This window comes from Dasypus novemcinctus, chromosome 11 (genome assembly GCF_030445035.2).
Source record: "Dasypus novemcinctus isolate mDasNov1 chromosome 11, mDasNov1.1.hap2, whole genome shotgun sequence".
Lineage (NCBI taxonomy): Eukaryota > Metazoa > Chordata > Mammalia > Cingulata > Dasypodidae > Dasypus > Dasypus novemcinctus.
Genome location: NC_080683.1, coordinates 106,387,334 through 106,411,259, shown reverse-complemented (window position 1 = coordinate 106,411,259; position 23,926 = coordinate 106,387,334). Strand labels below are relative to the sequence as shown.

At 35.8% G+C, this 23,926-nt stretch overlaps 1 protein-coding gene across 1 annotated transcript in view; it reads left to right on the top strand.

The window, feature by feature from the left end:
- Positions 1–23,926, top strand: part of THEMIS (thymocyte selection associated) — a 210,680-nt gene that overhangs the window by 55,423 nt on the left and 131,331 nt on the right. The window contains exon 2 of the mRNA XM_004469492.4: positions 4,530–4,688. Coding sequence (XP_004469549.2) covers positions 4,530–4,688 — 159 coding nt within the window. The remainder of the gene's footprint in view (positions 1–4,529; positions 4,689–23,926) is intronic.

The following is a 23,926-nucleotide window of genomic DNA, read 5'->3' as shown; positions in this document are numbered from 1 at the left end:
GAGAAAACATTCACTCAGTGCAAGTTTCCTCTTTCCTGACTGCCACACATTTTTACCTTTGTAGGCAAGATGGAAGAAAATCTATTGAACCAATTGTTTTGGCTGTTCTGATGTGATCACAGCATTGCTTATAAGGATCGTCAAACAAGGGAAGAGCTCATAAAAGGATATTAATGTGTCGTTTTTATTGAGCAAAGTAACATTACAGAAAAGGTGATTTCAAAGGCACATGGCTCTTTCATTACAGCCTTCAGGGCAACGTTTGATCACTGAAAACAGGCTGCTTTGTTCCATAGTTCTCTGATGTTTGGCATTATACTGAATGCATATGCTCTGACTTGGAAAGAATCAGTCTGTAAGATTTAATAGAGTTGCAATTTGCATATTCCAAATACATGTCTTGTGGTTAAAATGAGATGACAACCATTTTAATGTGTATATTTAAATACACATACATACATTTCAGACACACATCTCAGTACATTTTTAAAAAGCATTTACATGTATTATATGCGCTTGTTCTAAGGTTATGCAAGTAAGTTATTTTGAAAATTAAGGATTTTATGTTATCACTGAGAAAAAAAATATTTTTGAGAGCTGTTTTATGGTGAAGACAAAGCAAAAGAAATCTTCCAGTTTCAGGGATATGAGTTTGCTGTAAATCCTTGCCAAGTATGATAGAGAACTTTCTAGTGATGGACATTGCTGAATACTCTCCTTATTAAAGGTGAGTTAACAGATTTCTTAGTTAGAGAAAATTGGAAGTCACAAAGTATTCAAGAGAAAGGTTAAAGATTAGCATTTGCATGAGGTTCTTTTCCTTATATGACTAGAAGTGATTTTTTTTTTTTCTCAAAAGGAGGGAGAGTCTTGGAAAGAGACCTGAAGAGCCCAAAGCATTTCAGGTGGTGATTAAAACATGCAGAATTTTCCCTTCTCTTCCCTGTGAATTGATGTGTGATCTCATATAAATTTATCTTTTCATTTTGAATTCCTATTATACCTTTCAAAGAACGATGGCATCACATAAAAGTCGGTCAGTTTGATAGGCATTACATTTACAATTAGATGCTCATTGCATTGAAATTAAGCCCAACAGACTTCAGTCCTTAATGAACTGGTTAAATTGAGTTCTATTTCATGTAATAAAGAAAAAAATCTTTGGGTGTTGTATTAGTCAGCCAAAGGGGTGCTGATGCAAATGCCAGAAATTGGTTGGTTTTTATAAAGGATATTTATTTGGAGTAGGAGCTTACAGATACCAAGTCTTAAAGCATAAGTAACTTCCCTCACCAAAGTCTATTTGGAGCAAGACGGCTACCAACATTTGCAAGGGTTCAGGCTTCCTGGGTTCTTATGTTCTTGGGTCTTACTTTTCTCTGGGTTCAAGATTCCTTTCTTCCAGGGGATGGCTCCTCTTTCCTCTGCGAACTGACTTCCCAGTGCTCCAGCTTAAGTCTTCAGCATCAAACTCCAACATCAAAACTCCAACATCAGAAATCTTCGACTCTATTCTTTGCCATGCCTTTTATCTGCCCTAATTCTAACTCAATCATGCCCAGATACAGATCAGATTACAAGCATAATCCAATATCTATTTTTGGAATTCATAACCTTATGAAACTGCTACAAGCATCATGTAAAAATGCAGATTCTGATCCAGGAGGTCTGGGTCCGGTTGAAGTTTCAGGAGCTCCCAGGCTGATACAATGAGCCCTACTTTAGACATCAAGCACCAAGAGTATACATGCCTCCCATTAAACTGGTGTTTGTTCCTGGATCCAGATTTCAGGAAATGTAAATTCTCTAACTTTGAGGTTGATTAAGACTTGAAATGACTTTTTTGTTTTTGGTGATTTCTTAAAAATTCTGCACGATTTGGATAGTTATATGTCTTACCATTTCCCCTTTTGCATCTTGCATTTTAGACACAAACTACTCAGTTTCCAGAATGTTTCAGACTCTTTAACATTTCAGTGCCTTTTCAAGTACTATCCTTTCTGTTTGTCCCACCACAAAACCTAGCTGTTATTTCTTCCAGGAAGCCAGTCCTAATCTCTTCCCCGTGTAATCACACTATTAAATATTCCCTCCTCCCCCACCCTGTGTGCTCCCCAAATGCCCTGTGATTTCTGTAGTACAGCTTTCTCATAAGCTGTTGCAATTTTCTGCTTACTTGTTTGTTCCCTTCGAGATAGTACTACTGGGGAGAAAGGATTATGCACTTTATCTCTGATACCTACTGTCAGCCAAAATGCCTTACACATAGTAGGCATTGAATGAAGAGGGGAGGTTGATGTGTTTCAATTATGCAAAAATATAACAAAATGTTTTCTCTCAAGAAGCTTAAAAGTGAATTGGGAGTAATAAAAACAAAACTCATAAAAAGTTAAATACAGGGTGAGATAACACTAAAGATGTAAAATGTTATGATGTGATTAACTGCCAAATGAGGATCATAGAAAATAACTGCTCTGAGTTCATATGGAGGAAAATGCCACTGTGGATTTATTGGGTTTTTTTTAATGCCCCAATTTGTTCCAGAAAGTATTTGAAACTGCTGACAACACTATGTGCAGGAGTTAATGAAAAATATGAACATATATGTGGTTAAAGTAATAGAATGAGAAAAGGAGGAGGTTGTAGATATATACCCTTAAAGCTTGAGGAACAGATACCCTAGCATGTCTGCAAAAATGTTTCCCATTTGGTAACAAACAGCAATTTTGGTGCCTTGGATTTCCAGTTGTACATTCTGCCTGGGAGACTGACATTTGGGGATGAGGAGGCATGAGTAGCTTCTTTATCTTCTGACTTCTGGCTGAATTTGGCCAATGGGGTGCTCTGGCAGAAGCTCAAATGCAGGGAGACGTGTTAGGTCAGGGGATTTATTTTCTTGGGTTGCCCAGAACTTGTAGTGTCCCTAGACAGTAAGTGACAGTTCCACTCAAGTCGTTTTTTTCCGCACAATTCTCTCCTTCTGGTTCCAGTAATTACTTTTTGGGCTTAGGAGTGGTAACAGCTTCTGTTATTAGCCAGGGGTAATGTACTATCTCTAATAATTTTTCTAGAGCTCATGCCTATGCAAACTGCTTCTTTATTAAAACTTCCTCAAATCATTCTAATTTGAGTATGCCACCTGTTTCTGCCAGGACTCTGATAAAATTGCAGATAGTTGCTTTGCAGTGGATTGGATGCCACGCTTAATAATGTTTATGGAAACTATTCATGCCTTATAAATGTTTGGGGTACCTGCTATATATTTGGCATAATTATACGAGGCAGGAGTTTAATAGAGAACAATTCAGAAAACAAACAAAATGAAAATCCTGTACTCATATACTTTCCCATTCCCCCAAGATGGCTCCCTTGTCTGTTGGCTTATTGTTTGTGCTCATTGTTTGTGCTTGTTGTTTGTACCCCTTGTTTTTGCTTGTTGTTTGCACTTGTTGTCTGCTCATTGCCTGTTTGTTTTTTTTTCTTTAAGAGGTACTGGGAACCCAACACAGGATCGTCTGTGTGGGAGGCAGATGCTCCACTGCTTGAATCACATCTACTCCCCTATACTTTAAATTTTAATGAGCTAAAGAGAAAAAAAAACTTTCAACTTAGAAAAATTTGGTGTATTTGAATCCACAAGTTCTGTACTGTTTATTTGTATTAGCCTTTAGTCTTCTTCTGCTCAATTATAAAGAGTTAACTTCATCCTGAATCTTGGCCTGGTTTTTTTCATTTTATTAGAGGTAGATTATCCAGAACTTTTGCCTCTCTTTTTTCCTGTTGCTTATCCTTTGGTGATTTCATGGCTGACTCTCCTTTCTCCAGGCACATAAAAGGAAAATAAATGGATAAAAAGCTTAGCTTTAGCATCTGTGATAAAAGGTTTGTCAGAGAAGAGACTAAAATCCTGGGCTAAAATGAAACTTAAGTCCATCTGAGCTGGTCATTCCTTCATTTTCATAAAGACATAGAGCATTGTTTCTAGCTTGTCAAAAACCCAGAGTTAATAATGGACAAGAAATCTGTTCACGATGAAGAAGAGTACCAGTTATGGTAAATAGATATGGTTCTCTTAATTCCAAGCCCTGGTGTGCAGACCCTCGTGTCTTTGGATATTGGATTGTATTACAGCCTCTTTTGCAGTACTTAGAATATTTTTGCCTCATATGAGCCTAATTCGGTGACTCAGAAAAACAGATCATAAATCCTAGCCATGGAAGGCATATCTGTAGTTTGACCTTGAAAAGATGAGCTAAAGGTACTCAGGAAACTATAAATTCAATTTATAACATATAAAAAACCTCAAGATTATTTATACTTTGCCCAGTGGATGAAGCAAAAATCTAATGTTTTTCCTGGTACATGTTGTACATGCACAAGTACATTTTGCCATTTGATTAAATTCCTGTTTAGTAGGTAGCTGAGAAAGGAACTGAGTAAAAATATATTTATATGAGACTTTTAACCCCTACTTTGATTTTCTTGTTTAATTCTTTTTGAAAAGCTGTTTTTCTTCTTCTTTTTCTCAGGCTCTGTTTATGAAATGTTTGGAAATGAATGCTGTTTGTCAACAGGAGAAGTAATTAAAATTACTGGTCTCAAAATTAAGAAGATCATTGCTGAAATTTGTGAGCACATTGAAGGTTGTCAGTCTCCAAAACCATTCGAACTGCCTATGAATTTTCCAGGTATGGTATATTGGAACTGTTCCTTATTTGTAAAACTATGTTGTTAATTTTTATGTACGTCTCTACAAATGAAAACAAGGAAAAAGTGGTCGTGTTTTCCTTCTAGGATAAGATAATTTTCTTTGTTTATAAATCTATATTATTTGTCTTTTAAGAGAGTGGATTAAAAAAAATTCCAAATTATCATTCGATCATTTTAAAGACTAATAGAAGGCAACTATTTTCTTCCCTTTCCAAGAACTATCCTTTATTCAAGACTAAGCACTGTGGTTGGTAAATACTTAGTAAGTGCCAACTGTATGAGCAAGTGGATGTATGAGATAGTGAGAATCAAGAAATCAGAGATACGGGAAGCGGACTTGGCCCAGTGGTTAGGGCATCCATCTACCACATGGGAGGTCCACGGTTCAAACCCCGGGCCTCCTTGACCCGTGTGGAGCTGGCCCATGTGCAGTGCTGATGCGCAAGGAGTGCCATGTCACGCACGGATGTCCCCTGCGTAGGGGAGCCCCATGCGCAAGGAGTACGCCCCATAAGGAGAGCCACCCAGTGCGAAAGCCTGCCTAAGAATGGCACTGCCCACATCGAGAGCTGACAAAAAAAGATGATGCAAGGAAAAAAGAAACACAGATTCCCATGCCGCTGACAACAGAAGCAGAAATAGACAAAGAAAACAGACAACCCCGCAGACAACCGCAGGTTGGGGAGGAAGGGGAGAAAAATAAATAAATAAACAAATCTTAAAATATAAAAAAAGAAATCAGAGATACATTTTCTAAAGGTCTATAGAAATAATCTCTCTTAAATGTATCTACTCTCTTTATTCCTCTTCCACTTCTGTAGCTCCTCTAGTGTGAAAAACAAGTCTGACTTCTCTTCTTTGTCTATTTAACTTTACTCATCCTTCCAAAATTAGCTCTAATACCATGTCCTCTGGAAAACTTTTGCTGATCTTTTAATCTAATGTAAATATCACTTTTATGTTCTCCTAGTATGTTAGACACCGTCAAATATCTGTCATTGGGTGGTCATTGATGATTTCCTTGTTTGTCTTATTCACTACCAGGGGCCAGCCAATTTTTTCTATAAAAGGCCAGATTACATATATTTTAGGTTTTGCTATTGCCACTACTCCACTTTGCTGTTGTTGAACCGAAACGTGATAGACAATACATTAAAACCAGTGGGCATGGCTACGGTTCGGTAGAAGTTTATTTATAAAGACAGGTAGCTACAGGATCTCCCTGGGGAGTAAAGACTACAGACCCCTGCTTTAGACTAAAACTCTTTGGAAGTTTAATTATGACATATTGGGACTATAGTTCTAGTACCAAAACACATTTTTTGGCTTAGTTAATATGCTCAGCAGGTGTTTATTGGATGAATGAATGAATAATGGGAGAGAGAAACTAGTAAACAATATAATGTGATTCATGTCTGATTGAAATATGCAAGAGTTCTAAGAGAGGATTCAGAAGGAACTTGTAACTTCATTCAGTTTTTTTTAGAACATGGATTCTGGTTTCATTATAAATGAATTCCAATTCTACCACTTATTAGTTGTGTAAATTTGGCAAGTTATTTACCCTCCTTTCATGCAAAATGGGGTAATTATACTATCTACCTCCTAAAGTTATTGGGAAGATTAAATATTAAAATTTATTTAAAGTTCTAGAATTGTTTCTTGGCATATAGTAGAGTGCTATATAAAGGTCAGCTTTTACTGCCATTATTAACATTATTATTATTATCATTATCATGAGAGGAGTCAGAGAAGTTCTTCAGAGAATATTATACTTCAACTGAGGCTTGAGGATGAAAAGAAACTAAGGAGAGGATTCTTCTGAGCACTCTGTATCCTACCTTTTCAGGTGAAACCCTATACAATGTTAAATTCTAACTAACCATTCTTTACCTCAGTCCTTTACAATAATGGTTCTCAAACTTGGATGTGCATAGAATATCCTAGAGAGTTTTTAAAATCCCAATACTCATGCCATTTGCCTATGATACTCTGGTTTATTAGGTCAGGGACAAAGTCTGGTCATCAGGATTTCTCAAAATCTCCAAGATGATTCTAATGAGCAGACAAGGTTTAGAACCATTGCTTTATAAGAAGCCTCTCCTAAGTACTCAAACAGGATGTAACAATTCAGTTTTTGAATCACTATAGTCTCTCACACCTTAATCACTACATTTTTCACATTTTTGCATATAACTAAAGTTATTTTGTGATTGTCCTATCAGAATCATCTGCCTAATAAATCACAAGTTTCCTGAGAGCAGAATCTGAATCTCATTCATTGCTATAATCCTAACAGTGTTTAGGAGAAGATGGACATAATAATTATTTAGTGAGTTAAAATGACTTGCATCTTTGGGTATAAGGACAGGAGCATTTCCTATTAAAGTAGTTCAACTCTTAGCTTTTGGCCCAGTTTAACTTAGGGAGGTGCTATTTAGAGCTTTTTATTGGCACGGTAATCTTTCATTATTTTGGCAGCAATGTCAAAAATATGTTTTCAAAACCAGCTTTATTTTAAGGATGAGGTTTTAAATGGAGGAGAGAAATGATTGGTGATGATCAGGAAATTCTTTCCTTTAAAGAGGACTCTTAGATGATGATGATGAAAGGGATCCCAGATATAACTAATCCTTCTATATTAGCACCAGGGAGAAAGATAAAAATCAAGGCCACTAATATTTTTTTATAAATATCAACAACAACCATTTTTAAAATGTTTACTATATTTAAAACTTTCAATTTAAACTACTGATTAGATTATAAACTCAAAGGTTGGTATTATTTTAAAGCATTCATCCTTATTAGTGAATTTGCCGAATTACTTCCTTTATTGGTTTTGAATTTTATTCTATTGTGGTCAAAGGAGATACTTTGTGATTTCAATCCTTTTAAATTTATTGATACTTATGTTATGGCAAAACATATGGTTTATCCTGGAGACGGTTCCATGTGCACTTGAGAAGAATGCTTATTTTGCTTTTGTTGGATGACATGTTCTATAGATGTCTGCTAAGTCCCATTGATTAATAGTGTGGTTCTAAACTTCTCTTTCCTTGTTGATCTTCTCTCTAGTTGTTCTATCAATTGATGAAGGGAGCGTATTGAAATCTCCAACTATTATTAATGAATTCTCTATTTTTCCCTTTGATTTGGCTTTGGCTTCATGTATTTTGGGGCTCTGTTGTTAGTTGTACCTGTGTTTATAATTGTTATATCTTCTTGATGGGTTGAACCTTGTGGTGGTTTGAAGCTATATGTAGCTCAGAAAAATATGTTCTTAAATTTAATCTATCCTGTAAGTGTGAACCAACTCACTGTAAATAGGACATTTTGATGAGGTTACTTCAGTTAAGGTGTAACCAACCTCCTTTGGAATGGTTCTTAACCCTATTACTGAAGTGCTTTATAAATAAAATGAGGAAGAAAGCCATGGAAACAATAAGCTGAGATCAATGAAACATGTAATAGAAGGGAGAGGCCATAGATTCCGCCATGTACCTTGTCATGTGACACAGGAGACAAGGATCACTGGCAGTCTTGTCATGTGACACAGGAGACAAGGATCACTGGCAGTCTTGGGGAAGAAAGCATTGCCTTGAAGATGCCTTGATTTGGACATTTTCCCAGCCTCTAAACTGTAAGTTAATAAATTACCATTGTTTAAGCCAACCCATTTCATGGTATTTGCTGGAGCAGCCTAGGATACTAAAATAGAGTTTAGTACCAGGAAAGTGAGATGTTGCTACTACAAACAGAAAAAATGTAGAAACAGCTTTGGAATTGTATAATGGGAGGAGGCTAGAAGAATTGTGAGGTACTTGATAAAAAAGTCTAGATTGCCTTGAAAAGATTTTCATAGAAATTTGGATGTTATAGGTACTTCTGATGAGGTCTTAGAAAAAAAAGATGAATGTGTTATTGGAAACTGGAAGAAAGGTAATCCTTGTTTTAAAGTGACAGATAACTTGGAAAAACTGAGTTCTGATGTCAGATAGAAGGCAGAGTTTGAGAGTGATGAACTTGGATATTTAGCTGAGGAGATTTCTAAACTAAATGTGGAAAGTATTTCCTGGTCTCTCCTTGTACCTTATAGTAAAATGAAGGGGAAAGATAAATTGAGAATAGTGCTCCTTGTGAGGTTTAATTGACCATGGTTATAGTCAGCCGTTTCTGTGTGAGATGCTAGTGGATGTGCAATTATCTATGGAGATTCTGTGGAAAGTCCTACTGTTTGATGGTTTGGACCCCTGGATACTACATGCAAAACCAACATGTTTTTGCATTATCTGTATGAACAAAATCACTATCAACCTGGGCTAAAAGGTACAGATAGAAATGGGACAGACTGAAAGAAGAATCACTTTAAGGGAAAGACCATGGAAGTTGGGGTCTGGGCCAAAGACTTCTTCTTGGACCAAGAGAATAGGCCCACCCATATGTGTGAAAAGATTGAGTCAGTCCTGACATTTGGAGAGGGTGGGCCTTCCATCCCTTTTTCAGGAAGAGTTCTGTCACCTCATTATTCTCAGAGGGTGGGTCCTATGACCAGGGAAGCAAGAAAACCATGGAAGCAAGAAGCTGAAATCAATGAAACCTAGAAGAGAAGTGAAAGACCAGCAGACATGTCCATGTGCCTTGCCATTTGATACAGGAGCCAAGGATGGCCTTGACCTGGACATTTTTCCAACCTCAAAACTGTAAGCTAATAAATTCCCGTTGTTTAGGCCGATTTCATGTTATTTGCTAAAGCAGCCTAGGAATCCAAAACAGCACTTTTATCATTATAAAATGTTCTTCTTTGTCTCTAGTAAAAATGTTTTTCCTAAAGTCTATTAATATATGAAATTATTATAGCCACAACAAAATCTATTTTGGTTACTATTTGCATGGTCTATCTTTTTTTATGCCCCTTTGCTTTCAAAGTATTTTTTTCTTTGAATTTAAAGTGTGTTTCTTTTGGACAGCATAGAGTTGGATAATTTTTAAAAATATATATATTCTGTCAATCTCTGTGTTTTAAATGGAGTGTTTAATCCATTTATAGTTAATGTAATTACTGATAAAGAGGGATTTACTTCTGGTACTTTGCTATTTGTTTTCCAAATGACCTGGTATTGCTTTTTTGGTTTTCTTGATTTTTGATTCTACCATTATTGCCTTCTTTTGTGTTAAATGATATTTTCTAGTGTAAGTTTTAATTCTCTTGCTTATTTTACTATAGTTTTTGAGTTATTTTTTCTGTGGTTTCCCTGGGGATTGCAATAAACATCTTAATTTATAAAAATATAGTTTGGATTCATTCCAATTTAATTTCAATAGTATACAAAATTTGCTTCTAGATAGCTCCATTTCCCCCATCCTTTGTGTTGTTATTGCCTTACAAATTCTACATGCAGTCACAGATTTAAATAATTGCCTCTCATTGTTTTTGACAAGTGTTCCCATGAAAAGGCTTTCCTACTGAATGAGCTCCAAGTAAAACCAAATAAAGACAGCCTTGCAAGTGGGGTCTTCCAGGGAACTACCAGACATGAAACATGACACATCTTGAGAAAGGAGGCTTTGAAGATTCCCATTTCCTGGCTGTCTCATTCCTATGATTTCCAGGCTGCTGTTCTTCATCACTATTGTGGGCTCTTGGTCTTCAAGGCTACCACAGGGCTGTAAGGGAAAAGTGAGAATACAGCAAGTTAACACATTCAAAAGTTTACTGTTCTTATCAAGTTTCAGACATTTTTCTTTAATAAATGCACCCTAGATTGCTGCAAGCCTTTGATTAATTTCCAAAGTATTGAAAAAGTTGATTCTGAATTTTTTTAAATAAACATTTTTATTGAGGAGACAATTTTCAGAGTTACTTATTCTGCCATTTTGGGGGATATCACCCAAACTTCATTTATTTATGTATTTATTTATTTATATGAGCAAAGTTGTGGGTTTACAAAATGATCAAGCATATCATGCAAGATTCCCACACATTGTCCCACTACCATCTTACATTGTTGTGATATTTGTTACAAATGATGAAAGTGACACTGAGCAAAAGCAGGTTATTTTCTCCTGATACATTTTAAAGCCAATTCCTGAGACACTGAGATTTCAAAGTGTTCTCATATTTGTGCTGTTCACCACAATCCACCATCCAGAATGGGGTTCACTCTCTTATACAGTCCCCTGCCTTGTACAAGCCATCCAAAGTATACATTCAGTGACTCTCAATTTCATCACCTCAGAGTTGTGTCATCAACTCAGTCCATTTTAGAATGTTTCCATACATCAAAAGGAAGAGTTCCATACCCACTTATACCCCTGCTTTGTTAACCTTTAGCATTGATATAGTGCCTTCTTTGTCTTTGACACTAAAATATTACAGTATTACATTTAACTATAGTCTCTAAATTATAACAATCTCCCCATGTATCACCAAATTCTTCATACCTTGCACTAGAGGAACATTCTTGTGTTTTCACTAATAACCACCACCAAAATCATGATGGTATACATACCCTAGATTAACCTCTATGTGTCTTTCAACCATCCTTCCTTTTAAAAGTAAACTCTGTAAACAAAGACCCTCAATTTCTCATGTTAATTTGAAGGTTCGACAATAACCTGGGCAAGGGTGCCCAGCACGACTTGTTTTCAAATAAAGATGCTCCATTTAAGATAGATATCCAGGCTTCACGAGAATCCATATTTTTAGATGTAGCTCCTGCACATGTAAGTTCAAATGAAAGTTAAGAAAGGGAAGGTTTGCAGGGATTTAGCAAGGACACTTTGAATGGACAAACTAGAAGTTGTTTTTTGTTAAAATGTGTGTGTGTGGGGGACTAAACTTACAATATTTAACAGTGGTTGCATCCTATATTCATATTATGCTTCCATAGTTCTTTATTTTGTCACCTCAAAGATATTCAAATATATTAAAATATATAAAAAGCAATTGTTTCAGTTTCATATGAAAAAAAACAATGTTTTGAAGCACATTTGTTATTTTAGAAGACAGCCCTCTGGGCTGAGGCTTTTCCTAAGGTAGGAAGCATGCCATACTTTCCAAACACAACTCTATATCCTGATGTTTGGCAGTTGATTGCATTATTCTCAAAGATTGGTAAATCACTTAATGTTTGGTTTAAAGTTCCAAATTCTGGACTATAGTGTTATAATGCATGAATAATAAATGTCTTCTTTTCAGTCATGACAAATAGCCAGAAAGTGTTTGAGTACATCTTTCTGATGAACAGAGATTCTCCTCCCCCAAACAACAAGTGTGCTTAAGTGTCTCTAAACCATATATTCAAGGAATTTTGTGATTACATCCATAAAATCACTGTTAAAATTACAAAGCTAGACTGAGAAATTTTTTCTCTTTGGATTTTAAGATCGTATTAATTTTATTGCTATGTAGGAATTTTATTTCTGGAAGTAGGAAGCATGTAGGAAATGTAATGGGCAGAGCTTAGAGGTGAACTACTTGCTACCTTCAATCCTGATCGCAGCCCGCATTCAAATGATATTGAGGACAATTACTTGAAAAACAAGCATGGGACTCATTATGCCCCATGCATTGTTCCAAATACTTTTACATATAAAACTATTCTTAAAACTTTTATGGATATATAAGTTAGTATTTGTATTCACATTTTACAGACGGGAAAACAGAAGCACAAAGAGGCCAGATAATTTGCCTCAGTTCCTGTAGTTAAGAGATGGTCAAGTTCAATCTATACCAGCGTTGTCCAATAAAAATATAATGTAAACCACAAATGCAATGCTAAATTTTCTAGTAGCCATTTTTGTATTAGTAATCTATTGCTAAAGCTAGCAGCTTGAAAGAGCAACCATTTATTATCTCATACAGTATTTGAGGATCAGGAATGTGGGAGTGCCACCTGGCTTAGTTCTGGCCTCGACACTCTCATGTGGTGGCAGTGAAGCTGTAGTCAGGGACTACAGTCTCAGAAGAGCCTGGGGCTGGAGGGTCTACTTCCAGGCTTATTCATGTCACTGTTGGCTTCTGTTCTTCTCCACATGGCCATAGGGTAATCCCAGAGCAATTGATCTGAGAGTGAGAGAAAGACCAAGACTGAAAACCCATTCGTTTATAACTTAAACTCAGAAGTGACATCCCATCATTTCTGCTATATTCCTCTGGTCACACAGAATAAGTGTGGTTCAGTCTGGGAGAGGACCACCAAAGGGTGTGATTCATTATCAGGAGGAAGGAATCCCTAGGAGCCATCTTGGAGGCAAGCTACCACACATTTAAAAAGGTAAAGAGAAAAAGGTGAAATTAAGTTTAGTAATATATTTTATTTACCTAGATGCATTTAAAATATTATCCTTTCAACATCAAGTCAATACTGAAAGTACTGAGATAGTTTCCATTCTTTTCATGCTAAATATTTAAAATATACTATGTGCACTTTTGCATGTCTCACTTCAGAAAAGTCACATTTCAAATAGCCACATTTGAATGGCTGACTACAGTGGGCACAGTCGTAACTACTGTTTTGGAGAGCACATTTCTAGAGAGCTCTTGATCTAGAGTACTTATCTAGAGAATAGAGTCTGTGCTCCGAAGCACTATATCATACTTTCTTTTTGCAGAATCACTGCCATCTTCACCATAACTCAGTGAATGAGTTGAATATTACAGATGCTATGTATTTAATACTGTTTAATTCAATAAGATTACTGCCTTGTAAAATTTACAACTTCATGGATGGTTAAGTTGGGAAACTAAGAACATGGTATAGACTAATGCCATTTAGAGACTGATGTCCTAGGAGTTTTATCCTCATAATAGAGCAATGTAATTCAGAGACCATTTGCTGAATGGCAGAACGGTAGGTTTGAGAGAGAGAGAGAGAGAAAGAAAGAGAGAGAGAGAGAGATCTCACCATATCCAACCCTTCATGTACTCTGCTGAGGGAAGCTCAGAATTTAAAGGGGAATGCTTTGTCCAGTGAAACTCAGGTTAGGGGCCTGCCTCACTCAGAGATGTGCTAATCCCACTCAACCATAATTTGAGATTTACTTATCTTAATCTAAATCCAGTCAGGCATCTCAGGTACATATTTTTTTTTAACCTCATCTTATAACTTAACTATAACAGAGGTATATTTACAGTTTGAATACAGTACTAGTTTAAAAAATTTTTTAAATATATCATTTATCTTACAGGGATAGCATGGTGTATTAGTCAGCCAAAGGGGTGCTAATGCAAAATACCAGAAATTGGCTGGTTTTTATAAAGAGTATTTATTTGGGCAAGAGCTTAGAGTCACAAGGCCCTAAAAAGTCCAAGTCAAGGTATCATAAGAGATACTTTTTCACCCAAAGTCTGTCGCCATGTTTTGATTCAAGATGGCGGGTGATATCTGTGAGGGTTCAGTCTTCCTCCTCCTCCCAAGGCTCTGTGGTCCCAGTTTCTTCCAATATCAGCCACAGGCTGGGATAAGTTTTGTCTCTCTCCTGGGGCTTGTTTCTCTCCCAGTTCAGCTGCATAAACTGTCAGGTGAATGGCTCATCTCTCTTCCTGGGGCCTCTGCCATGTCTAATGGAGCCTTCTCTCTTTCCTCATGTAACTGCTTCTCTGTATGCTTACCTCATGGGCTCCAGGCTCAAAACTTTCACTTTCTCCCCTACCATGTCCCCAAGGGAGCGGGGACTCAGAGTTCTACTACCATGGTCCAGTCAAAGCCTTAATCATATTTAATCAAGTAAAAGTCAAACCTCTGAATCCAATCCAATCTAATATGCCCAGAGGATCAGACCAGTTCACAAACATAACCCAGTATCTATTTTTGTAATTCATAAACATTATCAAACTGTTACACATGGTGTCATTAAAAAACAAAGCCTTTGGAATTCTGGAGAATTTAATGTTTGTCTTTGTGAATCCAGGCATGCTCCTTGAGCTCTCTGAGCCATACTTTACATATCTATAAAGCGGAAATTATAAAAATGTCACGTAACTACTGAAGAGATTAAATGAGAAGAGTATGTAAAATGTCTGACTGACCATAACTGTATCTCAATAAATGTGTCCTCACCCCTTTTCTTTAAAAATAGAAAAAAACTGAGATGGCCTTTTTGTCAACTAACATCATTCTTACACTAAGGGCTCACAGATCCCTGAATATGTGGCATTCTTTCTAGTTCTTCTTTTATTTGTTTTAAGCATGGCAATGGTAAAACATGTATATATACTAACACCGCTCCTAAAATAACAAAATGAAATGGGTGCCTTGAGGTGAATGTTAAAAATTCACTAAACATAAAATTTTCTTCATATGCTTAATGGAGATAAACCATGCTATAAAAACAGGTTCCCTACTTAAATTAATTTCTACCAGATAAATGAGTTTTATCTGTCAAGTGATGAAACAACCCCCCAGCAGCAGGGCTGCTGCTAGGTTTACTTGTCACACTTCCATAACTTAGGTCAGTAAGAAAATGACATACCCAACTGGGTTTAACAGTTTGTTACTCATGGAAGAGCAGGCAGCACAAGCTTTCCTGTCTCAATAATTCTCTTTGTCTTCCAAGCCCCATGAGGCTGATGGAGAGCAGGCTCAGGTGGGTGCTGAGCACACAGTTATCTGTGTCAGAACTGAGGAACTTTGAATTTAGGAAACCCTGAAGCTATAAGGGATTGCTGGCAGACCAGACAAACTTTGCCCTTGAGAAAGACAAAATCTTTATTACCCTGGATTGTTTAAAAAAAAAAAAAAAAAAGAAGAGGGAGGGAGACGTTATGATCCTGGACTATCTCTTGAGAGGGAGACATTCTCTATCATTTTTAAAGTAGTCTGGAAACAAATCTGTTCCCTCTAGCTTCTGAGACCTGTAGAAATGCCATGGGGAATTATCTCCCCAAATATTCCTTAACAGTAAGTCGCTTTTAAAAATCATTTTTATTATGAATGTGAAAAGTACAGAAAAGTATTGAGAAAAATAATCAAAGAAAATAATTGGATTAGTAATAGAACTGTTTTCTCAAGAAATTGATACGATTAAATGACTAAAGTTATGAAATCTGTTCCTTTATGCCTGGGTACCAAAAACATATTACAGTAATATTTTCAAAATGAATTTGGCCATTGTTTCATTGGGAAACTATACTCAATTGATGGAAAACATATTTTGCAACATTCAATGGTCCTTCATTATATGTTTTCTCTACCATTGAATGACTAAATCTTTAATTTCTGGCCACTTTATGATTGTAGTCAATTTTTTATTTGACTAAAATATCAGTTTCTAAAAGGACAGGATAGGAAGAGAAGTATGCAAAACATATTTTTAAATATATTTAATAACTTTGAAGTGAATTAACTTCTATCTTCTGTTTTTTCAAGCATGTTTGTGAAAGGAAGCAAGACATAAGACAGAATTTGCTCCTCTCTTCCCACCTGGATATTTCGATGAAACATGATTGAAAGCTGCCTAAATAGGGCTCTCTGCCTTTTAGATAACTTTGTATCCAAGGAATCAGGGGTTATTCTTCCAAATTTTTTGGGTCAACTTCTCTTTAAGTACATCTTCCCCACCGTGCTCACTTAAGCAAAATAATTTCAGCTGTGTCTAGCTTACAAAATATTTTCCTAGACAAAAAGGGACATTCTAAATATACTATGCAGGAAAGAATGAATTAATCGTAATACAGAAGCAGCCCTGGCTTTTACAGCAATTTTCAGTTCCACTTTTTCTGGCCCACTTTTTTCCCCTACTCTTTAGCACATGATCAGATTATTTTTTTAATTACTGGGTCTTTGGACAACGAAGCTGTATATTATCTAGTGTACAAATGGACTTTGCAATTCTGGGTTAGAATTATCTTTTTACTCACCCGTATATATTTTAGCATCAGACTGGGAATCTGTCAGAGAGATCATTTTGAAATAGGTTGTTCCACAGCTAGCACTGTTCTATAAGTTTTCTTTTATGTCCATCTTTTAAAATCTATCTCATTACTTCTTACTCTTGCCATCTTCCTTCTCTACATGCACAATTCCAATGAAAACTCTTTACGATGTTGTCTCAACAATATCACAATGGAGGGACTCCCATGGGAGGAACCAGGATGTTCTAAAAAAAAAAAAGTGATCTATTCAGGTCTTCACTTCCTTAATTCATATTAACCAGACAGATGGAATACATTACTATACTCATACACAATTACAGTTCACAGATTTAGAAGTTCTGCCTTTAAAATAAGAACTTTTTAAGTTAAAAAATGTATTTTTTTCCTGTTTTTGCAAGTAACACATGCGTCTTGTAGAAAATTAGAAAATAGAGGAAAATGCAGGAAAGGAAACAAAAACTCCTTATAATCACACCACCCAGAGCATTGTCCATTATTCGGTACATTCCCTTTTAGTGTTTTCTAGGGCATTTTGCACCCACACACACATATACACGCATGTTTTAATATCATGAGAAACAAACCTTTTTCTGATACTCGCCTGTGTCATTAGATATTCTTTGAAATTTAATTTTTATTTTCTACTTAATGGTCCATTGTATGCCTATATCATAATTTATTAATCCAATTTCAACTTTGCGCATTTATGTAATGTGTGCTATAATGGGAATCCTTATACTAAAGTTCTGTCTGCATCTCTAATTATTGTAAAATAATTTCAAACACATGAAGTTATTGGGTCAGAAATAAAAATGTTTTTAAGGCTCTTTATAGATATTGCCAAATCACATTGCAGAAAGGCTTGTCCAACTTATATCCCCAACAGGAATGTATTAGGAGACCAAACTGATTGCTTTTTTTGTGGCCATTACTAAGTGTCCATCTCTCTGAACTCTCATCTTTTTTAATTGATGGTTTTATTGAGATATCACTTATGTACTATTAAAGTTCACTTACAAAGTATATGATTCAATTGTTTTTAGTGTCCTATTTGTTGTTAGTAATATGAAGTTTAAAACTTCCAGAATCTTAGAAAATAGCAGGGCCTGACAAAGAGCGTGGGCAGAAGTTCAGACTTCCAAGGATGCCCTGGGGTTGGATCTAGGCACCGAGAAATCAAACACAGCAGGGGAGTCATACAAAGGAACAGTTGTGTTCGGAAGAGTGTTTTAGAATTTTGAGTAAGTAAATATAGCCAGACACAGATAAAACTTTTGGAAATAAGGGAGCAATCATTATTTATATATGGTAGAATTGCCCAGAAAAAAACTGGAATCAAATGAAATAAAATTGCAAACCTTGTTTGAATTAGTAAATGAGTGTGGTCAAATGAGAGTATGAAAACAAATATATATAAAAATAATTATGTGGGGAGGGGCTGTAGCTAGTGTTTTGAATACCCATTTCCCATGTATGAGATCCTGGGTTCAATCTCTAGTACCTCCTAAATAAATAAATAAGTATATAAAGCAAGTATATATACATATATAAAAAACAAATATGTACTTACATAAAATAATATTAAGAACTTTCCATTTATGGCCATTTAGATTATGTAATAGTAACTAATTCTATCTAAAAATAGTGAGATAAAAGAGTCAAACAATTGGGCTTACTAGCTTATACCTAGTATAAAGAGTATTATAAAACATTACTCATTCATTCACCTATCTATTTAAAGAATATTACAAAAATTTATTTGTTAAAAAAAGACATATTAAGTGTTTAAATAAGAATACTGAATATTATAAATATATAAATTGCCCATGACTTTGTTTATAAATTAAATCAATGATAAACATAGTTCCCATAGTATAAAATAATTATTATTATGTTGGTTCTTGAGAAGTAAATTCTAGAGTTCATTCAGGAGAATAAGACAAGAGAAAATATTGAAGCAAATATATTAAAAGTAGGACAATTAGGGAATATTTTCCTGCCAATATTAAAACCTATTATAAAGTTAAAAATAAATTTTACTGTATGTTAGCTAAAGAATGTCAAAAGTTGAATCAAGAAATCATTTTAATAATAGTGGTACTTGTTCCTCTAGAAGCAACAGAGGAATGCCTTGAATTTCACGATTGTGCCTGTGTGCTTAAGCATTTGTTTATAGCTCAGAAAGAGACCTTAATAGAAAGTTCTACTCTCGATTTGATAAAGTAGGTAATACATGTTTGGGAGTAAAGGAAGATTTATTTAGTAGATTTTCTGGTGTGATTATAAATTTGGAAAACAACAGATTAAATTGGATCATCAACCTTACATCCCTTAGCAAAACACACACACACACAACAACAAAAACCTAAGGTAGATGAGTTACAATTTAAGTAAAGCTATCTTTGGGTGTGAAACAACTTTCAGATTATAAATATAAAGAACAAATGCTTGATTACATAGGGCAGACATTTCAATACGTCAGAAAAGTTGAAAAAGAAGTTATGTTTAATGGCAGAGTGTGGAAAATGACAATTAAAAAAGACTCATCACAAAAATGTGAAACATAACAAAATCAATAGAAAATCTAGTAGAACATTAACTGGGAAATGAACGAAGGGTAGAAGAAATACAAATGACATAACCACATGGAAATTAGTTCAGACTCATCAATATTAGTGAAATAATAATGAAAAATTTTCTACATATTTATTTAGCTTTTTACGATTATGATATAAAGTTGAGAAAGCTACTTTCAAATGGTCACTCTCAAAGCCAACTGCATGGCATATAGATTTTTGTAAACTTTCTGAAAATGATTTTGATAATATATTGAGTAGTCTTTTGAAAATAAGTTTGCTATTATATTTCATATGTCATCCCAGTCTATTCACAAGTATTTATTTTGCACATATGCCAGAGATAATGCTCGATGACCAGGATACACTGACATCTTGGTCTCTAGTTTCATGGACCCAGCAGTTTGCAGAGAAATGAACAGCTATAATGCTTATTTTACTCAGTGGTTCCACTTATTAGAATAAATTCTAAGGAAATAATCATTTCAGAATTATTTGTAATAACAAAATAAAAGAATCAACCTAAATGCCCAAAAATGTGGAAAATGATAAATTATGATACACCTCTCGCAGCATAACATGCAACCATTAAAAATCATATTTGTAAGAATATTTTAAGACGTGAGATATAAACATTTAAAGCCATGCTATCAAAGGATGTTTGCAGAGAGACTAGGTGATTACTTAACATGTTTACTCCATCAGCATATCAGTTCCCTAATCTATGAAGTCTGGGTAACATTAATCTTATCTATCTCAAACAGTTCTTCTGAGGATTAAATGAAATAAATGAAGTGATCATTAATTACTTACTACAAGCTTTGGTACATGCAAAGTGCTCAATAATTGTTAATTGTTGTGATTCTTATTGCTATTATCTTTTTTTAAAAATTTATTTATTCCCCCTCCCTCCATTGTATACTCTCTGTATTCATTTGCTGTGTGTTCTTCCATGTCTGTTTGTATTCTCATTAGGCAACCCCAGGAACCGATCCTGGGACCTCCTGAAGTGGGAGAGAGGAGATGATTCTCTTGTGCCACCTCAGCTTCCTGCTCTGCTGCATCCCTCACCATCTCTCCTCTGTATCTCTTTTTGTTGCGTCATCTTGCTGTGCCAGCTCTCCGTGTGGGTCAGCACTCTTTGGTGGGGCAGCACTCCTGTGCCCAGCAGCACTCCATGTGGGCCAGCACTCTGCATGGGCCAGCTCACACACAGGCCAGTTTACCTTCACCAGGAGGCCCTGGACATCGGACCCTGGACCTCCTATATGGTAGACAGGAGCCCAATTGCTTGAGCCACATCTGCTTCCCTGTTATTATCTTCTTAAAATGTAGAAGTGCTACTCTGTTTCATGAGACTCAGCATGGAAAGGGCTCTAATGCTTTCCCACTTCAGCTCTGTCTTCCTTATTATTAAAGTAAATTCTTTCAGGTTTCTTAGAGTAGCTGCTCTATTATTCTTAGTTTTCAATGTTGTGTTAAGTTTTCATCTTTTTCTATCATTTTCTGTCTTTTGTGAATACTTTTTTGAGGGGAAGTAAGGGGCAGCTGTGTCCAGTGCTTCTAGTCAGTTAGTATTTAAACCCCTTTTAATCAGATACAAACCATGGTAAATGCCAATTTGTTTATCTTTAGTGTCTAAAGTGAGCAATAATTGTCTGTCCCGTGCCTCTGGTCTCTCCTGCAAGCTACTATCTGGGTCAGTCTTTGAATACTTTGGGGCAGCTACATAGGTGTAACCTGTACCAGATCTCAGAAAGCCTTTAAAAAGCTCATCTCAAAATGACTCTAGCAGCCCTTGCTGTCTGATAGAGGTCAGATCTTCAGGTGAGAGCCCTGTAGGGTCGACCAAACTTCTTTCCAACTCAAGACTGCTGGAATGGAGGTGGATTAGTCAGTTGAAGAACCCAAGGCTGATCTTAGGTGGGATTCTCAGACTCATGTTATTTGGGTTAGTTTTGGTTGCCTAGTCATACAGATGTGTGCTGGAAGAAAATGTTCCTTTTTATATGCTGGCAAATTTAGGAACAATTTCAGTTTTCTTTATCGTGCAAATCAAAATCTATTTAAATCGTGAACTCTAAAATCCATTTAAAACTTATGGTTATGTTGGAAAATTATATCTCTTCCTAATTTGAATTTAATGTAAACTGACTTTTAATTGTTTTGTATAACCATGGGTAACAGATTTTTTTGAACACTGCATGGTAAAAATCAGCAAATATGTCAGACAAAGCACAATATTACAAGGAAACACCACAGCATATGTTGACAGTTATAGAAGAATTGCTGCTGTTTTCACCCTTCACACCAGAATAATTTTTTCAATATTTACCTCCCATGTGTAGAGAGGGAAACATATGGGGCTTTACATAATCATAAGCACAAACAGGTGGCTACTTAGGTACATTTAATTTGCAGGCAACATCAATAATGAACAACGCAATCGGCTCCACATGGCTCCCAAACTCTTTCTACTAACATTCCATTAGCAAAATTAAGATCATTAAAACTGAGGGATGGTATACTCTTCCCTCAATTGGCTTTAGATACCTTTCAGGGCACATTTTCAAAAGTGCCTTGGCATTTTGCTATTTCTTTTGTTCAAGGGAACTTCAGCAATTGTGTATAATGTAATCCTTGGAATAACGACTGGCAGCGTACCGTTTGCATTAAAAATGTGCTTGCATCTTTATTTCTTATAATCTGTTCATTACATGCATGAAATTATGGTGGCTAAATTCTAGGCAGTTTATCAAAGTGTAGGTCAGACATTGATTTTTCAAAGCAGCCTGAAAAATCTTCCCCTGTGGCAGGCTACCTAAATAGGTCACCTGAGGCTTATTTCCATATTCAAATGCTCTGGTGAAATTTGTAGGAACTATGGTTGTTGGGATAGTTTGGTCAATCTTGCCAGATGTTGAGCTATGGATTCTATGTATTTTGTCAATATCAAGTTTGTCATTTTTGTACAGAACTTCTACAGTGACTAATCTCTCCGATCTTATGACCATCCTGCAATGGCTTAGAATTCCAGATTGAAAGAAAATGAGGGAAATATTTACCATTGTGTGATGGTTAATTTAATATGTCAACTTGGTTAGGCTACAGTACATAGTCCCTTATGTAATCAAACAGTAATCTAGATGTTGCTCTGAAGGTATTTTGTAGTGGTTAACATTTACAATCAGTTAACTTCAAGTAAAGGAGATTACTCTTGATTATATGAGTGAGTCTCATCCAATCAGTCAAAACCCTTTAAGAACAAAAGCTGAGGTTTCCTGGAGAAGAAATAAATTCTGCCTCAAGACTGTAGCATTAAATTCTGCCTGATTTTCCTGCCTGCTGACCTTCCCTACAAACTTCAGATTACCAGTCCCCAGTATTGCATGAGCCAAATCCTTAAATTAAATATCTTAATACGTATCTCCTATGGGTTCTGTGTCTCTGGAGAAGCCTGACTGATATGCACTGTTTTTTTACTCTTTGGGGTTTTGGCTACTTCTTATATGTTAAATAGCCTTCCAAGCATTTTACGTGTATTAACTCATTTTATTATCACAGTGACTTTATGGGGTAGATTATATAATTCTCCTTCTTCTACAGAGACAGAGGTAAGTGTTCACAAAAGATAAATGGTACCTCATTCTATAAATTTTTGAATATGCATCTTAAATATATGTTTACTTATTTAAAATTGTGTAGATATATTTGGTATATCTTTATCTAATATCTCATATATTGGTGGTGGATATAAATATCGGTATCACTGTTTTACCTCATAATATACATGAAGAAAAACAAGCAGGGATAGACATGTCAATCCTGCCATTTTCTCATTGTTTGTGCTTATATTAATATTATTTTCAATGCCTGGGTTCTTTGCATTATGTATTTTGTGAGAGTTAGTTATTTAAAAACTAAGATTATATACTCTGGAAACCCACTTAAGTATGGCCTGGTTACCTGCAGCATGCTGCAGCATGCTTGTATCGATGACACTTTCAACCCCTTCTTCACCTTGTGTCACCCCCAATCCTCCCTTAGAGGACTCCAGAACATTCAGAGGCACATGAGCATCCTACATATGAACAGAGGAGGCTAGTGTCAAACAGTGTCTTAAATATAGGTAAAGTTAATGTTTTTATGTTGTTAGATTTAACAGGCTCTAAGACATTCCACACCCAGAAAGAGGGTGACCACCCCACTTTGGAACCATCTCTGTTAGCTAAGGAAAGACTAGACAGACAACTTATGATTTGCAATAAGAATTATAGGTTGAAATGTGTATTTTGTGATTGATCCTTGAGCTTTGGAAACTAAAAACCAGAGTTCAGAGCTCTGCCCGTCGCCTTCTGAGCTACATGACAATCATGAATTTATGGTGTGAAGACGCCCTCGTCTGTGATATGTTACCTATGTTTTATTTGTAGCTACCTCCTATTCCTGTTTTGAAATTGAAATTATATCATACATGCAGATTGCCAACACATTCTAAGCTGATGATATTTTAATCATCCTGATCATGATGATATGGGGAAAGGGTGAGAATTAATAGGTCAAGTTCATTCCAAGATTCCTTGTCTCATAGATGGAGAAACTATATTTGGTAGGAACTGGGAAAGCAAGCTAGGGGAAGACTAGGGGAAGAAAGATTTGTGGAAACCTTCACCAGAACATTTTGCCATTTATGTGAAGGTGAATTGTAATATCGTGTTTGAATATTTAAAATTTAAAATTACCCCCAATTTGGGTGGTAATTGAT